Source organism: Arachis hypogaea, chromosome 18 (genome assembly GCF_003086295.3).
Source record: "Arachis hypogaea cultivar Tifrunner chromosome 18, arahy.Tifrunner.gnm2.J5K5, whole genome shotgun sequence".
NCBI lineage: Eukaryota > Viridiplantae > Streptophyta > Magnoliopsida > Fabales > Fabaceae > Arachis > Arachis hypogaea.
In genome coordinates, this window is record NC_092053.1 from 6,426,614 (window position 1) to 6,447,832 (window position 21,219).

The window sequence follows — 21,219 nt, forward strand, 5'->3', positions numbered from 1 at the left end:
TGATAGTAGTACGATAGAATTTACCTTTAAATTTTAAAGATATTATTTTGTCACATATAAAACTAGACGCACTCCGCCATTTGACCAACCTGCTTGGATCCTATGATTTACATCTTGTTTAATATCTCCATTATCATGTATGATGCACCCAAGATATATAAAATTTAAAAACTTTTTGTAGGGTGTTTTTTCTAATCCTCATCTCATCTCTGTATTAGGGTTTTTCATTTGGCGGCCGAACTTACATTCCATATATTCCATCTTATTACGACTTATGCGCAGACAATATACTTTTAGAGGTTCTCTCCATAAATCCAATTTCTTATTTAGGTCTTCCTTTGACTCTCCCATAAGGACGATATCCTTGCCAAAAAGCATGCACTATGATACAAGCTCTTGGATTTGCTCTGTGAGTACTTTGGACTTAAGGATGATCCCTAATATAATCCTATACCAATAGAAAATTTATCTGCTACACCACCTTGAGTTTTCACACTAGCCCCATCATACATATCTTTAATTGCACGAATATATGCGATCTTTACTCTTTTTCTTTTCAAAACCTTCCATCAGACCTCCCTTGGCACCATATTATACACTTTTTCCACATCAATAAACACTATAGGTAGATCCATTTTATTATTATGATATCTCTCCATCATCCTTTTTAACAAGTATGTAGCTTTAGTGGTGGATCTGCCTAGCATAAAACCAAATTGGTTTTCTGTTACTTATGTCTCTTGTCTCAACCTCCGTTTTATCACCCTTTCTCATAACTTCATGATATGGCTCATGAGCTTAATCTCTCTATAGTTTTCATAGCTCTGTATATCCCTTTTATTCTTATAGATAGGTACCAAGGTACTCTTTCTCCATTTATCTGACATCTTCTTTGACCATAAAATCTCATTAAAAAGTGTGGTTAACCAACTGATGCCTTTCTCTTTAAGACCCTTCAAAACTTTAATATTATCGAATCTTACTGTCCTACCATTTTTTATCTACTTTAGAGCCTCTTTTACCTCGAAATCTCTAATATATTTCAATAGAAGCCGAAGTTTTGATTTTCTTCCATCGTGCATAACCGACCTAAGTTCGGAAGAGTCTTCTGTCATTCATTAAATAACTTGTAGAAGTAGCTCTTTCACCTTTCATTGATCTTCTTATCTTGAGGCAAAATCTCTCCGTCTTTATCCTTTATACATTTAACTTGATCCAAGTCTTTCGTTCTTCTTTCACGACTCTTTGCGATTCTATATATACTCTTTTCTCCTTCCTTCGTGCCTAAAGACTGGTAGAAACCCCTCATATGCTTTTGTTCTTTCTTCACTTGCAGCAACTTTTGTCTCTTTCTTAGCCGCTTTATATTTTTTTCAATTATCTACATTACAGTATAAATACCACTCTTTAAAACACTTATTTTTTGCTTTTATTTTTTTTTATACATTCGCATTCCACCACCAGGACTCTTTGTCTCTTGGTCCTATCCTTTTAAATTCATCAAAACTTTCTTTTCACTACAAGAAAATGAAATATTTGTAACAAAAAATTTGTATCAAATTTAAAATTGTTACAAAAAAATAGTATTTTGTAATAATAATTAGTGATTATTATAAAAGGATAATGTTTTGTAACAACATTACAAGTTGTTACAAAACATGATAATATTTTGTAACAATCTGTTTTATTTTGTTACAAATTATGTTAGTTCTTGTAACGAGATGGTGTTTTGTTACAAAATATTGCAATATTTTGTAACAAAAAAAAATAAGTTGCAAAAATTCAAAATATTTTGTAACAAAATATTTTTTTGTTTCAAAAACTCCAATTATTTTGTAACAAAATAACTTTCTGTTTCAAAAACTCCAGTTATTTTGTAACAAAAAAATAATTTGTCACAAAATTCAATATTGTTTGTAACAAGTTAATTATTTGTCCTAAAATATAAGTATATTTTATAACAATTTTTTTCAAAGTGTTAAACACTTTAAGAGTAAAAAAAATTGTGTATATACATTTTTTAAAATAATTTTATTTTATTTCAAAAATTAAATTTTTTTATATAGTGTATAAGACGTAAAAGTTTTAGAAGATCTTATTAAGAGCTAATTTAGATTTATTTATCATTAAGTATTTTAATCTCTGAAATTATTCTATTAAAGATAATTAAACAAATTCTGATTAATTGAGTTTAAAATAATTTAAAATTTTATCTGATTTTATAATTATTAAATTATTTTTTATATTTAAATTATAAAATTTAGCGAATGTAAAATAATAAGAACTTTATATGATTTGGTTTAAATATTTTAGATTTTAGAATTTAATACTTTAATTTTTATAAACAAAGAAAATTAATTATATTATCTCTAATACTTTAATTAAAATATTTTATTAAAATTAATTTGTAAATTTATGATTAAATAAATTTTTTTTAAGATAAAGAAAGTTAATTGTATTACCATGTATTTTCAATTAGAGTAATTTATTAAGAATCAATAAGTATTTTTATATCACAAATAATATTTTAAAGTTTAGAGATTAAGTTAGTTTTTCAAATATTAATACTTTATACTCTAATTTTATTAAAAATATTTTACTCAAATTAAATCCAAAATTTCTAATTCTATACACAAACCCTAACCCTTTTACCCCACAGTCTTATTGCCATTCACTACCGCCATCCCTTCCCAAAAACCCAATACTCAGCTGTTTTTGAAAACAAACGAAAAGAAAGAAAGAAAGAAAGAAACAGAGGGAGTGAAGAAGAGAAAAGGGGGAAAAGAAAGGGAGACGTCGTCGCTGCTGCCACCGTCGAGGGAGAGAGAGCACGTCGCGAGCCAGAGACGCCGCCAGGGAAAAGAGGAGCCATTGTGCTCCGCCGATGACCAGCCGCCGTCGAACTTCGAAGAGAGAAAGACAGTGCGCGAAGATGAGAGCGAGGGGAAGTCGATCCTGTCACCGCCGCCGCACCCAGTCATCGTCAACGTTACGAGAGCTCCTCGCCATCACTGGCGAGAGTCGTCGCTGCTGCTGTTGCTGAAGCCACTGTCTTCGTTAGTTACTCAGTCTTGTCTCTGTTTTTGGTCCTCCTTGTGTGCCGAAGTCGCTGCTGCCGTGATGGGTGGTCGTGGGATTGCTTGTGCTTAAACAAAGCTATTACTGCTGCTGCTCCCTGTCGTTTGTTCCTTTCAAGTTTTAGTAAGTTGTCCTTGTTCCAAAACCCTTATTGTTACCGTTCTGTTTTCATGGTTGATTGAGAATGCTGAGATGTTAATATGTTAGGGTTATGTCAATACCACTGCAAATTGTTCACTAGCATTGCCGTTGCTGATCCGATTTAAGGCTATTGCTGCTGCTGCGGGTTAGAACGAAGTTGAAGTCATGCTTAATTTTGTGGTTTTCGACTAACTGAGGTAGGAAATTTGTTTTAAAAATAAATGTTTTAAGTTATGAATGCCAATAAAATTAAATGAGTAACTGTAAATGGTTTATGATTGCTTTGTGTGAATAATTGTTAGTATTGAGTTGAATCATAGCTGTAATTGGTGATTGGTTTAATGATTTAATGTAATAATTATTGATGATGTTGTGTATTTTGAAGTTATACTTGCTGCTAGTACTTGTTGATGTTGATTTTGTGTATGGAATGTTGCTATGGCTGCTGGAAATTGATTTTATGAATCAGAACTTGAGATATGTTGTTATAGATGAGATGCTGAAGAATGGATGCTGTCATAATATGGTTACGTTGCACCTATGATATGAAATTGTGATATATTGAATTAAGAGTTTTTGGGCAACTTTGGTTAGTCAAAAGAAAGTTAGAAATATGGTTTTAGATGAATCCTAGGCTTGAATATAGGAATTGGTATGTGAGGTTGTTGGAAATACTTTGTGCAGAATTTCTGCAGAAAACTACATAATTGGCAGCAGAACGAATGACTTTTTGGGAGTAGTCCAGACCTAATTTTTAGATGAAACTATTTTTCTGTAAAACTTTAGTGTGTCTTGAATATTCCATAAAAATTTCAGGAAATTTGGCCAAGTGGTTTGGAAGATATGATTTTTGAAAGTTTAGTGGTTGCTGCAGATTTTTCTGGTTTTCTGGTTCTGCAGCACCAACTTCCAAATGCTATAACTTTTAATTTAAATGGAATTTTGAGTTGATTTCAAAAGGATTTTAAAGATCTATCAGTCTATTTTAAGTGAGTATAAGTTTCATGTTCATATCTATTTTGTAGACTTAGATAAGTCACTTGGAAGGTCGAATGTTTGCTGAAAACTCTGAACTGGTTTATGAAAACAGGGCTCCACTTCCAATTGATAATTAATTAATCAAATGAAGTGATATGAACCTGAATCCTAATAATGTAAACTTCATTTTTAATTGACCCAATGTTGAGTACTGTTGTTGTGTGCTTGTTAATACCACCAATACTTACTGATTTTAATTGTTCATTGCTTAGTCATGGTGATTCTTTTAATTATTGAATGCCAATGATATTTTTTCTTATAAATGATAATGAGTAATGGTTTGGGGTTTGGCTTGAAGCCTGAAACTTAATTGAACTAATTGTATTTGTCCACCTATCTGCAGTGGCTGAACATGATGCTTTCTTGGTCAAGCAAATTGGCCAGAGTTTTCGTATTCTAAAATAGAGGTATATTCCTCTTCTTATATTCATGAATAGTCAGTTTTGTTCCTTGTTAACATACATGCATCATCTATGTATGGAAGACTAAACATAGATCGAATCCATTTTCTTATCAAGGCAAGAAGGGAGGAACAAATCCAAGCTACTCATGACGAAGCCATGTTTGGTGCTTCAGCACTTCCACCTCCTACCAGTACTGACAGTGAGCCTGAAAGAGAGAATGAGAAAGAAGTTGATAAAAAAGCTGTTGTTACAAGCCTCTTAAGTGAAACGGTAAGTGGTTTCACTGCAGACTTATGTGGATAAGCATGATGAGTCATTTAAGTAATCCTTGTATTTGTGTGTGCATTTGTTGTTGAATAATTTCTCACATTAAGTTATTATTGCTGCTCTATACTTGCTGTTGGTTGCTGCTGATTTTTCTCCCTCATTGCTTGCTTGTTGAATGATTGTTAAATTCAATGAGAAAGAAAATGCTGCTGAGTTATTGTTGTTTGTGTTGGAGTAGATGATGGTTGCTGAACTGAGATTAGTTTTATTGATAAATTTGTTGCTGAAATCGTTTAGTTTGACTTGATTGATTTTCTATTGAATTAATGGATAAACTGTTGTGCCCCTGCTACTTACAAGTGTAATGGTTATTGACTTCAATGAATAGAATGCTGCCTGAATCCATTACCTTTGTTCATTTTACTATTTTGGATGCTGTATGATGGGCCATTGATTACTGTTCTACTGAGTGCTGCTCTACTTCTTGGTGGTTGGATTGGTTTTAATTGTTTCCTCATGTTTTCTTGTTGGAATTGGCTTATTTACTTCCTTCCTATGAATTCATTATGATTTTTTGTGTTTTTAACTCTCAAAGAATTCATATGGAATTTGAATTGATTGATTGAAATTGTGAAATAGGCAAATTTACTGCTGAAATGCTGCCGAAATTTATCTTAAGCTGTTTTCAATATTCATCTTTGATTCTATTAATTGATTGAGTTGGTATTTAATTGCTTTTGGTTTTCAACTGTTGCTAAGCTCAATTGATTGATTATCCGGTTAAGTGCTTCACTGTTTTGGTTGTTGGAAGCTGGAAGCTTGGGTTTTGTTATTCACTATTTGGTTGTTGTCCTATTTGGTTGCTCAATTAAACTGCAATGTATTGTTTGAGCAAACAAGTTCTATTTGACGAATTTCTGTATCAAAATAGACCTTTGTTTGCTACATGATTTCTGATTGCCTCAACATATTTCTTTTCACTATGCACCTAACTTTTTGTTTCGGATTTTCTTATTTATAGGAGTGCTGAAATGGTGACCACATGCTACTTTGAGGGCTCAAGAATATTTTGATTCATAGAGACACTAATCTATGTTAGAACTTTTAACTTTTGGTTGAATTTGTGCAAGACATATAACTTGTAGAACTAATCAATGTACTCACTAATGTTATTTTGTTTTAAAATAATTTTAGCTAAATGAGGCATGTTTGAATTATGTATGTTTTTACATATTATATAAATGTAGATTTGCTTAATAAAATAGTTAATATATTAGTTAATTAAAAAAATATTACAAAATAATTATTTTACTTTTGTAACTAAAGAAAAAAAAGTTACAAAATCAAGTTATATTTTGTAACAAAATTTTTTGATAGAAAAAAATAGATTGTCATGAAAAATACCTTGAAGATCAAAATTTGTTACCACTTTTGTAACGGCTTCTGGTTTTTTGTATCAGAAAAAATTGTTACAAAACATCATATTGAATTGTAACAGTTCCATTTTTCGTTACAAAAACTTTTTGTAACGAGACTTACTGCAACGGCCTCTTTTTTTGTTATAAAAAACTTTTGTTTCAAAATTTCGACGTTTTGTAACAATTTTTTTTGTTATAAATACGCCTTTTTCTTGTAGTGTTTGCTATTCTTCTAATAACTTCTGTCATCTCCCTCCATATCTCCTCCACACTTCCATTTCCTTTCTACTTTACCTTTTTTTCTACCCGTCTTAGGAAGCTTCTTTATTCCTCACATTTTATCCGTCACCACCTCGTCCTTGGGTTCTTTGTATAATGTGTTTTCCTCAACTTTTGCTCAACGCAAAAATCTATGATGGGCATTTTATGTTGTGTTGTTAAATTGTCTTTCGGAATAATTTTACAATTAATGCAAAATTTATGATCGACTTTCCTCAACAAGACGAAGTCGATTTGAGAGCTTATTATGTCACTCCTCCTATAGGTTATAAGATATTCGTCTCTTATTTTAAAACATGTATTTGAACATGTATTTGCGATGAAAAGGTCAAAGGTTGAAGAAAAGTCCAAAATAGTTTTACTCTCGATATTGACCACCCCGAAATCATGATATCTGTGAATACTTCCATACCCAATCAAGATATGTCTTTGACCGAACTCTCTAGATCCTCCCAAAATCTTATTCTGTGTTGCTCGTGCAAACTCACTTGCGGTGCATATACACTAATCACATGAAAAGTATCTCCTTCACCACAAATTTAATAGAAAGAATTTGATCACCTACTCTTTTAACATCTACTATGTCCTTCTTCTATTACTTATCCACAATAATACCTATTTCACTCCTTCCACCACTGAATTAAATCTTTTTGTTCTTGGAGATACTTGCTTCACGAGATTTGGTTTGAATGAGGTTAGAAGCAAAGGCTATTATGCAAAATCATAAACACATCCAGATTTATGAACTTAAAATAAATAAATTAAATTAGATATACGAAATAAATTAATAACAGTAACAAGAATACACAAACCCAGAATTACTTTTATTTTTTTTTATATTAAGAGTCAAATCTGTTAGAATATAATTAGGATCGATTAGAATTATTATCTTAATTATATTCTAATATACTAAATAATTTTGATTGATCCTAATTGATCCTAATTATATTCTAACAAAATCAATCAATAAACAAAAAACAGCAGAAAATAATTTTGAATTACCTTAGAAGCATTCCCAACTATTTCACTCTGAAGATGAATCAATTGAAAAAGGTCACAGCAAATTTCCTAACACTTATATTTGTAACACCGGCAAATATAAACATTTAAACAAGGTCACAACGAACACACACAACAAATCATAACAATGCTGATACAATTATAACAAATCAACTAAGAAATGAACATCATTAATGAAGAATGAAATTGCAAAGAGAGAAAGAGAGAGAGTAACTGATTTTTATTGAGTCTTTCAATTAGGGCAACAACAATAACGGCGCATACTGTGTCATGGAGCGATGGTGGTACGGCAGCAGCAGAGCGACGGCGTGTGAGTGTAATGATGGAAGAATCAGAATTCTTGAGAAATACGGGGAAGGAACACAGGATCATAATTAAACGTGTTTAAATATGTAATCTGATAACCGTCATGAATGTGGAGTAAATTACTTAACTCTCAAGTTGAAACAGAAAGGGGGTGTAAAATTTTGGATAAAGAATAAGAACGTGGGTAACTTGCATAACCATCAAGAAGAGCCTTAAATTTTATCTATAAATAGAAGAAGAGAAGAATTGATGGGACTTCCATTCCAAAACATAAAATCATACTAAAATTTTGCAAAATTTTTAATCATAATGAGACTACAAAGCAAGTGTATGCGAATATTGTGAGTCATTTTTTTTATTGTTTATTTTAATTTTAGTTTGTCTTTCAATTCTTTAGTCATTGTTCTTCATTTGTTCTTTTATTTTTTAACATTTAAGAAATTCTTCCATTTTTAGTTTTAATTTTTTTTTTAAATTTATTTTTATTCTAATTTTATGTTTATCTTTTGGAGAAACTTATTTGTACGATTTTATTCAATTAATAATATAAAGTTTATATTTTTTTACTAGCAAAATTTTTTTCAACAGTTAAACTGCATTTGTTTATAGGGATTGGACACTGAGACAGGGATACTGAGACACAAAATCATGTTTGACATAAAATATGAACATAGACATTGTGTCTAAAAATACTGAATTAGTGTATTTTATGTTCATTCTGACAGAAATGACAAAAAAATACTAATAAGGGTCACAATTTATTTTTTATTTTTTTATTATTTTTATTAAATTTTTATAATTATATTTTTTATTATTATATATTTTTTTGATTTTTTTAATAAAAAAAATGAGAATAAATTTTATTTTTATAATTTATTTTAATTTATTACTAAATCGAATACAAGAATACAAAATTTTGTATTTATATAATTTATGTCTTATTTTTAATATCTTATATCTTATATCTTATCCAATTCTCAAACACAAACTAAACTTACAATGCAGTTAATAAGCCATAGAGTTAAACTTTTCTAGAGAAATTATATTTACTTTCTAAACTAAGATGTCAATACAAATTTAACGGATACTTCCTGTTAAAATTAAAAAAACTAAAACTCAAGCGACACAATGTAATATTCACAAATATTATCATCAAGAGAAAAGTGGAGACATCATCCGATGGAGAGTCATATGCCATACAGAAAAAAATAAAAAATGCCTAGGATTATAAGTCAATGAAATATAAAAGAAAATTATTACTAAAAATTGCCGTGCAAATTTTTTCCCGACCCCACATCATTATGGCAAAATTCTTTTCCCACAAAGTCATAGGAAAAAGGACACACATAACATGTCAAAGCAAGCAGTAACCTGCAAAATCATCCCAAAAGACGAAGTACTTTGTATACAATTTTTCAAGAATTTACTTTTCCTGACCAATAAAAAAGATCACAAAATGAAGGTATTAAAGGCATATACCAACGTTACTCATTTGACCATACATATGTGTCGGATAAGGAGTTTAATCTTTTTGCATTCTTGGTACCTTAACAACAAAAACTTACATTGTAATCTCCATATATACTTGTTATCATACAAAAAAATGACCTACTATAAATATGTGTCCTTAACACCAAGCATTTCATCATCTAATCAACACTAATTGATACTAATTATTATAACAATGTATCCTTCCAGTACCTTTAAAATCCTCTCATTGATGATATATGGGTTTGCAATTATGCAAACAACAATGGGTGGTGATCCAGATATTCTCACTGACTTCATAGTCCCAGAAGGGACCAATATTAATGGAAGCTTCTTCACCTTCACAGGCATGAGAGTCCTTATTACACAAGAAACTCCTCCCCCAACCTTCCATGTATTGAAGGCAAGCAGGGCAGAGTTTCCAGCTTTAGATGGACAGAGTGTGTCATATGCTGTCCTTGAATTCCCAACAGGAAGTGTGAACCCTCCTCACGTCCACCCTCGCGCCTCCGAGCTCCTCTTCGTTGTCCAGGGATCCCTTCAGGTGGGATTCGTGGACACAAACAACAAGCTTTTCACTCAGAGTCTCCAAACTGGAGACTTGTTCATATTCCCAAAGGGACTTGTGCACTTTCAATTCAATTCTGATTCAAAGAACTATGCTTTTGCTATATCTGCCTTTGGTAGTGCAAGTGCTGGCCTTGTGTCACTCCCTAACACACTGTTTAATACCACCATTGATGACAATGTCTTGGCTTTGTCATTCAAGACTGATGTTGCCACCATTCAAACTTTGAAGAAAGCATTTTCCCCCTAAATCTTGATGATCATGGATACAATTTTATCTGTTACTTGTGTGCTTTCTTGGTTACTTGTTCTCTAAGTTATTGTTTTTTTCTTCTTTCCCTCATGTTGTGGTTCATTAATAAGTAGGATCTGAAATGTTTGATCCACCTAATTGTAATAATTAAAGTATAAACTTTTGCTACTGTCAATAATTCTAAGTTTAAGGTGAATACTATGGTGCCTATGATATTGTGTCTAACTTATTAAAAAAAGACAAATAAATAATTCTTTTACTTTATACATTTTATTTTTTATTTATAAAAGTAAGTTAGACAATTTAAACACCACAAAAAAAAATACCATAGAATTCATCTAATTCTAATGTTACAATGTTTTTTATATTATTTCTTTTTATAAATATCAAATCAATTTTGTGTTCCTAACATTCAGGTTAATTAAAAAGTCTTTATTCTTGTCTTTATTGTATGTAATTAAACTCTTAAAAATGTTTATATTTACAGTTTTTTTTATTGCAACCCTATTTGAGTATATATATTAAGTTTCAAAAGTTAAGAGTAGAAATAATACTCATTTTTTCTTAAAAATAAATATCTTTTTTTACTTCTTAAATTTATTGAAAACATAATGCATCTAAATAAAGAGATTGTCCAAATACATTATTTAATGATAGAATATATCTTTTGGTTTAACGGAAAAAAATGTTTATAATTTTCATAAGTTGAAGCAGGCTTAAAGAGCATTATTAGACCCACGCTATTTACTTGTTAATTTTAATATATTTTAGTCATGTGGTGTTTCAATCAATATTAGATCTCCATACTCCACCAGACATTAATTACTTTCTATTTTTGTCATCATCATATCCATGCATGTCTACTTCAACCATCTATATATAGCACTATGCTACTTGGGGAAGTGTAATGATGCATTTGAGTGGATGAAATCTCTCAAGTGTGAACAACACATAATTAATCTTGAATTGAAATTTATTGTGAAAATAATTTCTGTGGACTAAGTTTCATTCTATAAAAGCAATTATACACAGCAGTACTAAGCTAATGACTTTTCAGAAAATCACAGAATCATGAAGCATAGTATTTCTAAAAATGTCCGTTGAGAGCATTAGTAAGGTACAGCTGTTCCAAAAATATTAGCAGCTCAAGAGATATTTCATGCTTCATCCAATGAACTTCATAACAAATAAATTTATTAGAAAAACTTTTAACTAAATCAGTATAATGATATTTCAGAGATTTTTAACCGTTGATCTTAATTATAAAAAATATATATAATTAAGATCAACAGTTAAAATTTATTGAAATATTAGTATACTGGTGTACTTAAAAGCTTTTCAATTTATTAAAAGTGAATTATATGGTAAAAATGTAATTTTATTGATATTTTTTTATGGGATGAAAGAGAAATTGAGAAAACTAGAATCCACATTTTGAACAATAATAAAAAATAACTATAAAAAAAATTTATACTCTCTGTACAACTTTAATATGTACAATAGAGTATCTTTTTTTTTTTTTCGGTGAATAATAGAGTATCTTTTTATTAAATCTTGAAATACAGTAACAAAAGAAAAACAGTGCAAATTCTTTTCCCACATGGGCTTAGGATCCTGTATTGCCAAAAGGACATATCATGACAAGCAGAAGTTGCAAAAACAGCCCAAAATACTATGAAGCTTGAATATAATAATATTAAGTACTTTACTTTTCCTGAGAAATTAAGAGGATCATAAAATTGAAAAGCACTTTCATAGTTGTTATCATACAAATGGCCTGCAATTACACAGATAAATGTGTCCCTAACACCAATCATTTCATATCATCATCTTGATTATAATTATAACAATGTCTGATTCAACTAACTCTAAAGTTCTCTCATTATTGATGATAATTGCATTTGCTATTGTGCAAACAACAATGGCTGGTGATCCAGATATCCTCACTAACATCATATCCCAAATGAGGTCCCCATTAAAGTGTTCAATAAAACATTCTTTAAGAATTGATTTGGGTATTTACTTCTGTCCCAAGATGTATAATATTTTCGAATATAATAGCTGTAATGTTACAAGAATAATGTTCTATCCTTCATGTTCAATTTTTTATCATAAAATTTAGAGTCTCTTATCCATTTCATAACTGAAATCAATCTAATTTAATCAAATTTCGGAAGACAATAACAAAACAGAACAGATCAGACTATTTTCCCAGCAGACCAATGCTTGATGGCATCTAAAAGGACATGTAAAAACAAGCAGTAAGTTATATAAAACATTCACAAATTCTATCGATTTTGAATATCCTATTCCACTTATGAGCTGTTCAATCAACCATTCAGTTTTGATGAAGCAGTCACAACAAAAACAGCCGCATAATCAATACAATTTTACTTTGTAATCTCCCTAGTTGTTATCACACATAAAACCACACTTCATGCAATCACCTCTTCTTAATTAGCCTCTAGCAACAATTAAGTTTCATTATTGAAGCTATAATCATATAACAATGTCTTCTTCTACTATTGTTAAAATTCTCTCACTCGTGATATCTGCATCTGTCATTGTACAAACTACAATGGCAGGTGATCCAGATATCCCGAGTGATTTCATAGCTCCAGACGGATTCCCTATTGATGGGAAATATTTCACCTACACTGGTATGCGCGCATTTGTGCAACAATCTGCTCCGCCCTCATATTTCACGTATCTGAGGGCGAGCAAGGAAGAATTTGCGGCTCTTGATGGACTGAGTGTGGCAACTATTATCCTTGGATTCCGTCCGGGAGACGTTAGTCCACCGCACATCCACCCTCGTGCGTCGGAGCTACTCTTCGTTGTTGAGGGAAGCCTTGTAGTTGGATTTGTGGACACAAACAATAAGCTCTTCACTCAGAAGCTTCAAACAGGGGATATGTTTGTATTCCCAAAAGGACTTATCCACTTCCAACTCAATGAAGATCCTAAGAACCATGCTATTTCTGTATCTTCATTGGGTAGTGCCAGTCCTGGCCTTATATTAGTTCCTAACAACTTGTTTAACACCTCAGCTGCCATTGATGACAGAGTTTTGGCTTTGTCCTTTAAGACAAACGTTTCCACTATTCAACTCTTGAAGAAAGCTTTGTCAACGCCATACAATTGAGAGAAACTTTATGACATCCTTTATAATCTCTTATGCTTTTGTGTTACGTGTGCTTCAAGTTATCTCCTATTATTTTTCCTTTTCTTTCTCCTAATGTTATGGTTTATTGTACTTTGGATATTCGAATTATATAGTAATAAAAAAATGAGATAATACTCAATTTGGTCCCTGAACTTACACGCCTCTATTTAGTCCCCAAACTTTGTGAACATAACTCATGTTAGTCCTTGAAACAATTTTTAACGTACAAACGTTAACGGAACACTGTCGTGACAGCCGGATGCCACACTAAACTTTGTAAAATGATGTCGTTTTGGTTTTGGCACTCAAATAACCTAAAAACAACATCCTAAATGGTGTTTATTAAAATTTTACCTAACAAAATAAGTAATACAATGTCGTTTTTGAGCTATTTAAATGTCAAAACCAAAACTGCATCATTTTACAAGTTTTAACGTGACATGTGATAGTCTACAACAGCGCTCTATTAACGTTTTTATACTAAAAATGGTCTCAGGGACTAATATGAGGCACGTTTATAAATTTCGGGGACTAAATAGAGACAATTGAAACTTCAAGGACTAAATTGAGACTCGCGTGTAAGTTCAAGGACCAAATTAAATATTATCTCACAAAAAATATCTTGTCTTTCATGGTGAGCATTAATTTTAAATTTTATACTGGAATTGAATTAGGTTTAAATTCTTTATAATATGTTTTTTTTAGTAAATAATCAATTTACAATCTCATTTCACTGTCTATTCACAACAGTTTTATTTTATTAGAAAATTAACACACTCTTTTTTCTAACTAACAATCGACTAAAAAAAATAATAAAATAGAGAAATATAAAAGAAGATAGAAATAATGATGAAAACAAGCATTAATTAGTTTCGTGACGAGGATTGCATGCTATGACTACGTAACCTAATAAGTATACCCACTTTCTCATTTCCTTTTAATACATATCTTTCTCGTATACTTTTTTTTTTTTCGCATTTTTTACTTTTGTTATTAACATTGATTGATAACAAATTTATCTTTTATACCACATAAAAATATAAAAAATATATATACAAAAAATAATACAAACATCATTTCTCTTCTTTTTTTTTATTCTGACATGAAAATGGAATTACAGTAGATATGGTAAAATCTAAATGTAATTACTCAAATGTGTTTAGGACATTTATTTTTAGCACTTACACGCTGTTTAGATGAGATTGTAAAAAAAAAAAATTTTTTGAGTAATATTTTTTTAAAAGATTTTTCAAAAATATAAGATTTAAAAATAGTTTTTTGTCCATTAATTATATTTCAATCATTTCATAAAAATAATTTTAGTTAAAGTTTGGAATAATACAGTGAGAACAACAAAGAACAGAGCAAATGATTTTCCCTCTTATAGTGGTAAGGTCCTGCAGACCGATTCTTGTTAACATTCTAAAATTACATGTAAGAACAAGCATTAAGTTTTGTAAAACATTTCCTAATTGTATCGATTTTTGAGTTAAACTTTGCATGCATAATCCAAATTCAACAATGTAACAGACTTTTTTTATAATAAAAAAACAACCATCCTACACATGCCACAACAAAAACAGCCGCATTATTGTGAAAGGAATTTTACTTCGTAATCTTCATAGTTGTTATCATACAGAAAACCTATGGATGCAAACAAAATTACAAAACCACTATAAATAAGTGTTGATCACACCATGCACTTCATCATCCAGTTATATTATATATAACAATGTTGTTCACTAGCTTCAAAATTGTTTCATTGATGGTTTGTGTATTTGCCATGGTGCAAACATCAATATGTGGTGATCCAGATATCCTTGGTGACTTCATAGCCCCGGCCGGTGTCCCTATTAACGGGAGCTTCTTCACCTTCACCGGCATGCGCGAATGGGTTGGACAAACCGGTTCGCCCTCATATTTTCAGTATTTGAGGGCAAGCAAGGATGAATTCCCAGCCTTGGATGGGCTGAGTGTGTCCACCATTCTCCTTGGATTCCGTCCGGGGGACGTTAGCCCCCCGCACGTGCACCCTCGCGCGTCGGAGCTGCTCCTTGTTGTTCAAGGGAATCTTCTAGTTGGATTTGTAGACACAAATAACAAACTTTACACTAGTAGACTTCAAACTGGGGACATGTTTGTGTTCCCAAAAGGACTTATCCACTTTCAACTAAATGAAGATACCGAAAACCCTGCTTTCTCTATTTCTTCTTTGGGTAGTGCTAGTCCTGGCCTTATATTAGTTCCCAATAACTTATTTAACACCTCTGCTACCATTGATGACAGAGTTATGGCTTTGTCCTTTAAGACTAATGTTTCCACCATCCATTTATTGGAGAAAGCTCTATCAACCCCTTACAACTAAATGATGGATGGAATTTTGTAGCCTCCTCTGCCTCTTGTTACTTGTGCTTCAAGTTACCTTTCACTTCTAATGTTTTTTTTTTTCTTTTCTTTGATTCTCCTTGTGTTATAGTTCAATAAGAAGAGTGTTGTTCTTTAAAAGGGTTGAAAGATTGTTTGATCAACCTATTTGGAATGACCTGCTGAAATAAAATGCAAGAATTCATATATTTTAATTCATATTCATTATATATGATTTGAAAGGTAGGTAGATAGATAAAAAACATGTTATGTGATATCATCTTTTGGCATTAGGTAGATTAAAAAACATATATATTATGTAATATCATCTTTTAGCTTTTAAGTTTCAATCCAATGAAAAAAAAAAATTAAAACAAAAAGAGTTAATATTTAAAGTGGTCCCTAAACTTGTAATCGAACCTCAAGGTTGTCCCTAAACTTATATTGGCCCCAATATTGTCCCTGAATTTAACAAAAGTGACTCACGATAGTCCCTGAAGCATTTTTCGGTAACGGAAAGATGACTTGGATTGACGGAAGCCACACCGGACTTCCAAAACGATGTTGTTTTTTATTTGTTGCCCAAATAGCATAGAAACGCCGATTTGTTAATGTTTCTCCCAAATCGGTTGCTCCATCCACTCTCTCTCTCTTTTTCTATCTCCTTCCTCCTCCTTTTCTCACCTCTCTTCTCTCGCTCTCCCTGTAGTGCCGTAAATCCTAAACCCTTTTCTTCTTTTCCCATCTTTTAATTTCCCTAAATTTTACAGCTTTATTCATGTATCGCCTAAGCTCTCTAGTTCACTTGGAACCTTGCCATTGTTTCTGACCTTATAGCGCTTCTTGATCAATTGGGTTGTTCTGAGGAAGCTGAAGTTCTGGTCTTTGAGGCCACTTCCAAGCTCCAATCTTGAAATAGAGAGCTTGCTCTTTTCTACTGTAAGTTACTTGAGTCACACTCCAAGTGAGGCTCACAGAAAGGTTTTGCCATTTTGATATTGCTTACTGTTACCTGAACTAGCTTCTTCGTAGTTCTCCCTCTGTTTACATAAAATGCAGGATTTTTGATATATGGTTAGTGATTTGTGTGCAATGGATAGGCCTCGTGAAGCCGAGAATTTGAGAGGCAATGGTGGAGAGATTGACCCTTCAGCTTTTGAGTTGAAGTCCATTATGTATGATTATGAGAGGTTGGAGTTGTTCCATGATTTGCAGAGAGTTGTGAATCAAATGAAGAGAGGTGGCTTTGAGATTGCACTACAAGAAAATAGAGCATTTGTAACAAAAAATTTGTATCAAATTTAAAATTGTTACAAATTATGTATTTTTGTAACAATATTTAGTTATTGTTACAAAATAAGAATATTTTGTAACAACAAAAAAATTTGTTACAAAACATTTCAATATTTTGTAACGACGTGATTTTTTTGTTACAAGTTATGTTGGCTTTTGTATCGAATTGTTGTTTTGTTGCAAAATATTATTTTGTAACAAAAGATTATATTGTTACAAAAATTCAAAATATTTTGTAACAAAATATATATTTGTTTCAAAAACTCTAAATATTTTGTAACAAAAATTTAATTTGTCACAAAATTCAAAGATTTTTTGTAACTAATAAAAAATTTTATTTCAACATATTAAATATAAGAATTCAAATTTTTAAAAATTAACATAATGAATAATTTATAATTTATTATATTTATTTAAGATTTTATATTCAAAAATTTATTTTACTAAAAATATTAAAGTCAAATGAACGATATTTGAGTTTAAAATTATTTCAAAAATTAAATAATAAGTCATTTATAATTTATTATATTTATTCAAAATAATTTTTTAGAAATTTTTTAATTACATACTTTAATTTTTATGAATAAAAAAATTAATTTAATTATCTCCAATTTTATCTTAATTAGTGTTTATTTAAAAATAATTTGAGAATTTATAATTAAATAATATTTTTATATAATTATTATTAAAGATCTTATTATTAGTTATTTCATATAATTTGAAATTAAAATCCAGTAATAAAAGCAATGTATAATTTAATTTAAGATATTTTTTAATTTAAATTGTATTTTGTAAAATGTGATTAGTATGTTTATTTTATAATTTAAATTAAAAATAATTATTTGAGTACATTGATTTATTGATAAATAAAATTTTATACTTTTTAAAAATAATCTTTACAATATCATATTTAAATTTTAAATTATTATTTTATTTTAAATATTTTATAAAATTATTATGAAAATTTCTAATTCTAACCCTAATACACAAAATCCCTAATTTGTGTCCTAAATCCATTAATACACGCACACTCAAAGACAAAGAGGGAGAAGGGAGAAATAAGAAGAACGGAGAAGAGGAAGGAAGAGAGGGCAAAGAGCGCGAGGAAAACGAGGGAGGAAGGGGGCCGCCTTCGTCGCGGCCAAGCCGCCGTGGTTGAGGTCGCCGCCGTCTTTGTTGAGTTCCACCATAGAGAAGGCAACAGTGCACGAGAGAAAGAGAGACAGAGGAAGGAGACGCGACGAAGAGAGGAGGAGAAGGCCATTTCGTTTGCCACTGAAGCCTCCAATGCCGCCGCTGCCACCGGAGACCTCGTCCCAGCCGCAAAGAAGAGGAGGAGGGGTGTTCTTTGCGCCTTCGCCGCTGCCCCGCATTGTCGCTGTCGAGAAGTAGAACGAGACAGAGAGACACGCGAAGAAGAATGACGGAGGCCACCACTGCTGCTACTGTCGTTGCTGGGCTCGCCGGAAGCTGCCGTGACCACCACTGAGCTCCGCGCTGTCTATGGAGTCACTGATGGAGGTGTCTTTGCTGTCTCTTCGGTTTAGGTCCTTCGCTTCTTTAACATTCTTTGCCATTTTTTTTTCATACTAAATTACTCCTATGCATTGAATAGTTCAAGTGAATTTTTAAATTGACCACGAACTCGAAATTCTTTTAAAAGAAGAGCCTCTTTTGCATGCTCTCACAAGGTTGAAGATTTCTTTTTACCTATGTGCCTAATTTGATTTATTTTATTCATGCCTAACTTACCTTAAGTCACATAGGGCATGAATTTTTTAAGTCTTGTCTCAACCTTGTGACTTTTATGCTTCATTGGAATTTGATGTTTGAATTTTCTTTGGCTTACATGTTTCTTTATGTTTCTAACTTAGTCAACACCAAATTGTTTTAATTTATGTCACTTACTTGTGATTGATATTTACTTGATTATGTGCTCTACACATACATGTGTATCACTTGTTTTGGCATTTTGAATTGTTGAGAAGTGCATACAAACTTGTTTGTTTTGAAAATTTAGAAACTTTTTGAACTTAAGGAACTTTTGACTATGCACCTAACTTTTTGTTTTGGTTTTTCTTATTTACAGGAGTGTTGAAATGATGACCACATGCTACTTTGAGGGCTCAAGAATATTTTGATTCATAGAGACACTAATCTATGTTAAAACTTTTAACTTTTGGTTCAATGTACTCACTAATGTTATTTTGTTTTAAAACAATTTTAGCTAAATGAGGCATGTTTGAATTATGTATGTTTACATATTATATAAATGTAGACTTGCTTAGTAAAATAGTTAAATATTAGTTAATTAAAAAAATAATTTAGTAAATTATGCATGCAATTTGTATTAAAAAAATTGTTACAAAATAATTATTTTACTTTTGTAACTAAAGAAAAAAAATGTTACAAAATCAATTTACATTTTGTAATAAAATTTTATGATAGAAAAAAATAGATTGTCACCAAAAATATTTTGAAGATCAAAATTTGTTACCACTTTTGTATCGACTTCTGGTTTTTTGTATCAGAAAAGTTTGTTACAAAATATCAGAAAAGTTTGTTACAAAATTTCAATTTTTTGTAAGAAATTTTTTTGTTACAAATATTATTTTTTCTTATAGTGTTGATACTGTTTGCGCCAATATGGTTCTTTCAATTTTTGGCACTCATGGTGAGCACATGAAAATGATTTTCTGGCTTAAGAAGACGAGAAGCTCAAGCATCTCATTCTCAATCAGAACCTACAATTCTGTATCAAACTCTTGCCCGAAAATCACGAGAATGATGGCGCAACTAAATGAGTTGCCACTGTCGATTGAGAAGTTCAATGTTAGATGGGAAGGAGGGGAGCCTATGATAGGTAAGGAATTACTGGATTCTTGTGTGATTCATCAGAGGCTAAATTGGATTTGCATGGATGTCATTTGAGTTCATCCTATTTGATTATGCTGCTTTGGTTGGAGGAGATGCGGTGGAGAAGAAGACGGAGAGCAGAGAAGAAGAAAGAAGGTGACTTCTAATGGTGGAACACAACTATCTGGAACTCAAATTAGAACTCAAATTGGGCATTAGGGTTATAAACCACTTTAGGGACTAAATTGAGTTAAATAACGATAACAGTCACGTCATATAGTTGTTACTTATCCACCGTGACATCTCTCCGCCCGTCATCATGCCGTTAAAGAATATTTTTCGAAAAATGTTTAAAGGACGACTGTGAGTCATTTTTGTTAAATTCAGAGATAACATTGGGACCAATATAAGGTTAGGGATGACTTTAAGACTCGATTGCCAATATAAGTTCATGAACCACTTTAAGTATTAACTCTACAAAAATGTATAAACGTGTTACGACATGTGACATTTATTTATTGAATGGAAAAACTCAACATGTGTTTGAATTCGTTGCATGAGTTTCCTTAAACAAGATTATAGTTTTTTCCAATATTATTTATTTTAAGAAGTAAAGAAAATTATGTTGAGATGTGTAAATGAAAAATTATTGCGCTCTAAAGACTTTTTTTTCTTTTTTGGAATTATAAAAAGAATGTGTTAAATGAAAATTGCAACTTTTCAAACAATAAAAATGGTGATTTTACTTTGATTATTAATCTTTTTCCTCAAATATGCTAAAAAAAATTACAAGATAAATCTATTTTAACAAATTAATTTGTGCCCAAATGAAACTCTGATTATGCTACATCTACACTACATAATTAGTTCCAAACCCGAATAAAGGAGGAGGGTTGTCAGACTTTTGACGATCAACATAAAAACTTATTAGTCAAATTTTTATGACATGGATTAAAGATGTTATTGCACTAAAGCTAGGTTGTTGCCTGGAAGCAACGCGCTGTATGGCTCGCGTACAGTGTCAAATGAGCAAGAGCTGTTGTATCAGTGCCCAGGTGTAGTGTTAAATGAGCACGGATTCCCGCGTTTTCGTGAACGGACGAGGGTAAATAAGCTAGTTTAAAAAGAAAAAGGTAAAGGTAAAGGTCAGAGCGACAGAATGTTGAGATTTGGGATATGTCCTAACGGAAAAATTCATGGAGGTGGTAGATACCATGAGAAGGAGAAAAATTAACATCATGTGCCTACAAAAAAACAAAATGGGTCGGCGCGAAGGCTAGC

The 21,219-nt window shown here is 31.3% G+C and overlaps 3 protein-coding genes across 3 annotated transcripts; all 3 read left to right on the forward strand.

Annotated features, from left to right (window-relative positions):
- Nucleotides 1–9,618: 9,618 nt before the first annotated feature.
- On the forward strand, nt 9,619–10,421 carry LOC112773013 (germin-like protein 9-3). Its single transcript, XM_025818052.2, has one exon. The coding sequence runs from the start codon at nt 9,636–9,638 to the stop codon at nt 10,254–10,256; it is 621 nt and encodes a 206-aa protein (XP_025673837.1). The 5' UTR covers nt 9,619–9,635; the 3' UTR covers nt 10,257–10,421.
- A 2,110-nt stretch (nt 10,422–12,531) lies between these two features.
- LOC112769471 (germin-like protein 9-3) lies at nt 12,532–13,445 on the forward strand. Its single transcript, XM_025813985.2, has one exon. The coding sequence runs from the start codon at nt 12,769–12,771 to the stop codon at nt 13,402–13,404; it is 636 nt and encodes a 211-aa protein (XP_025669770.1). The 5' UTR covers nt 12,532–12,768; the 3' UTR covers nt 13,405–13,445.
- A 1,712-nt stretch (nt 13,446–15,157) lies between these two features.
- On the forward strand, nt 15,158–15,996 carry LOC112769472 (putative germin-like protein 9-2). The gene has a single exon (XM_025813986.2). The coding sequence runs from the start codon at nt 15,158–15,160 to the stop codon at nt 15,788–15,790; it is 633 nt and encodes a 210-aa protein (XP_025669771.1). The 3' UTR covers nt 15,791–15,996.
- Nucleotides 15,997–21,219: the final 5,223 nt, after the last annotated feature.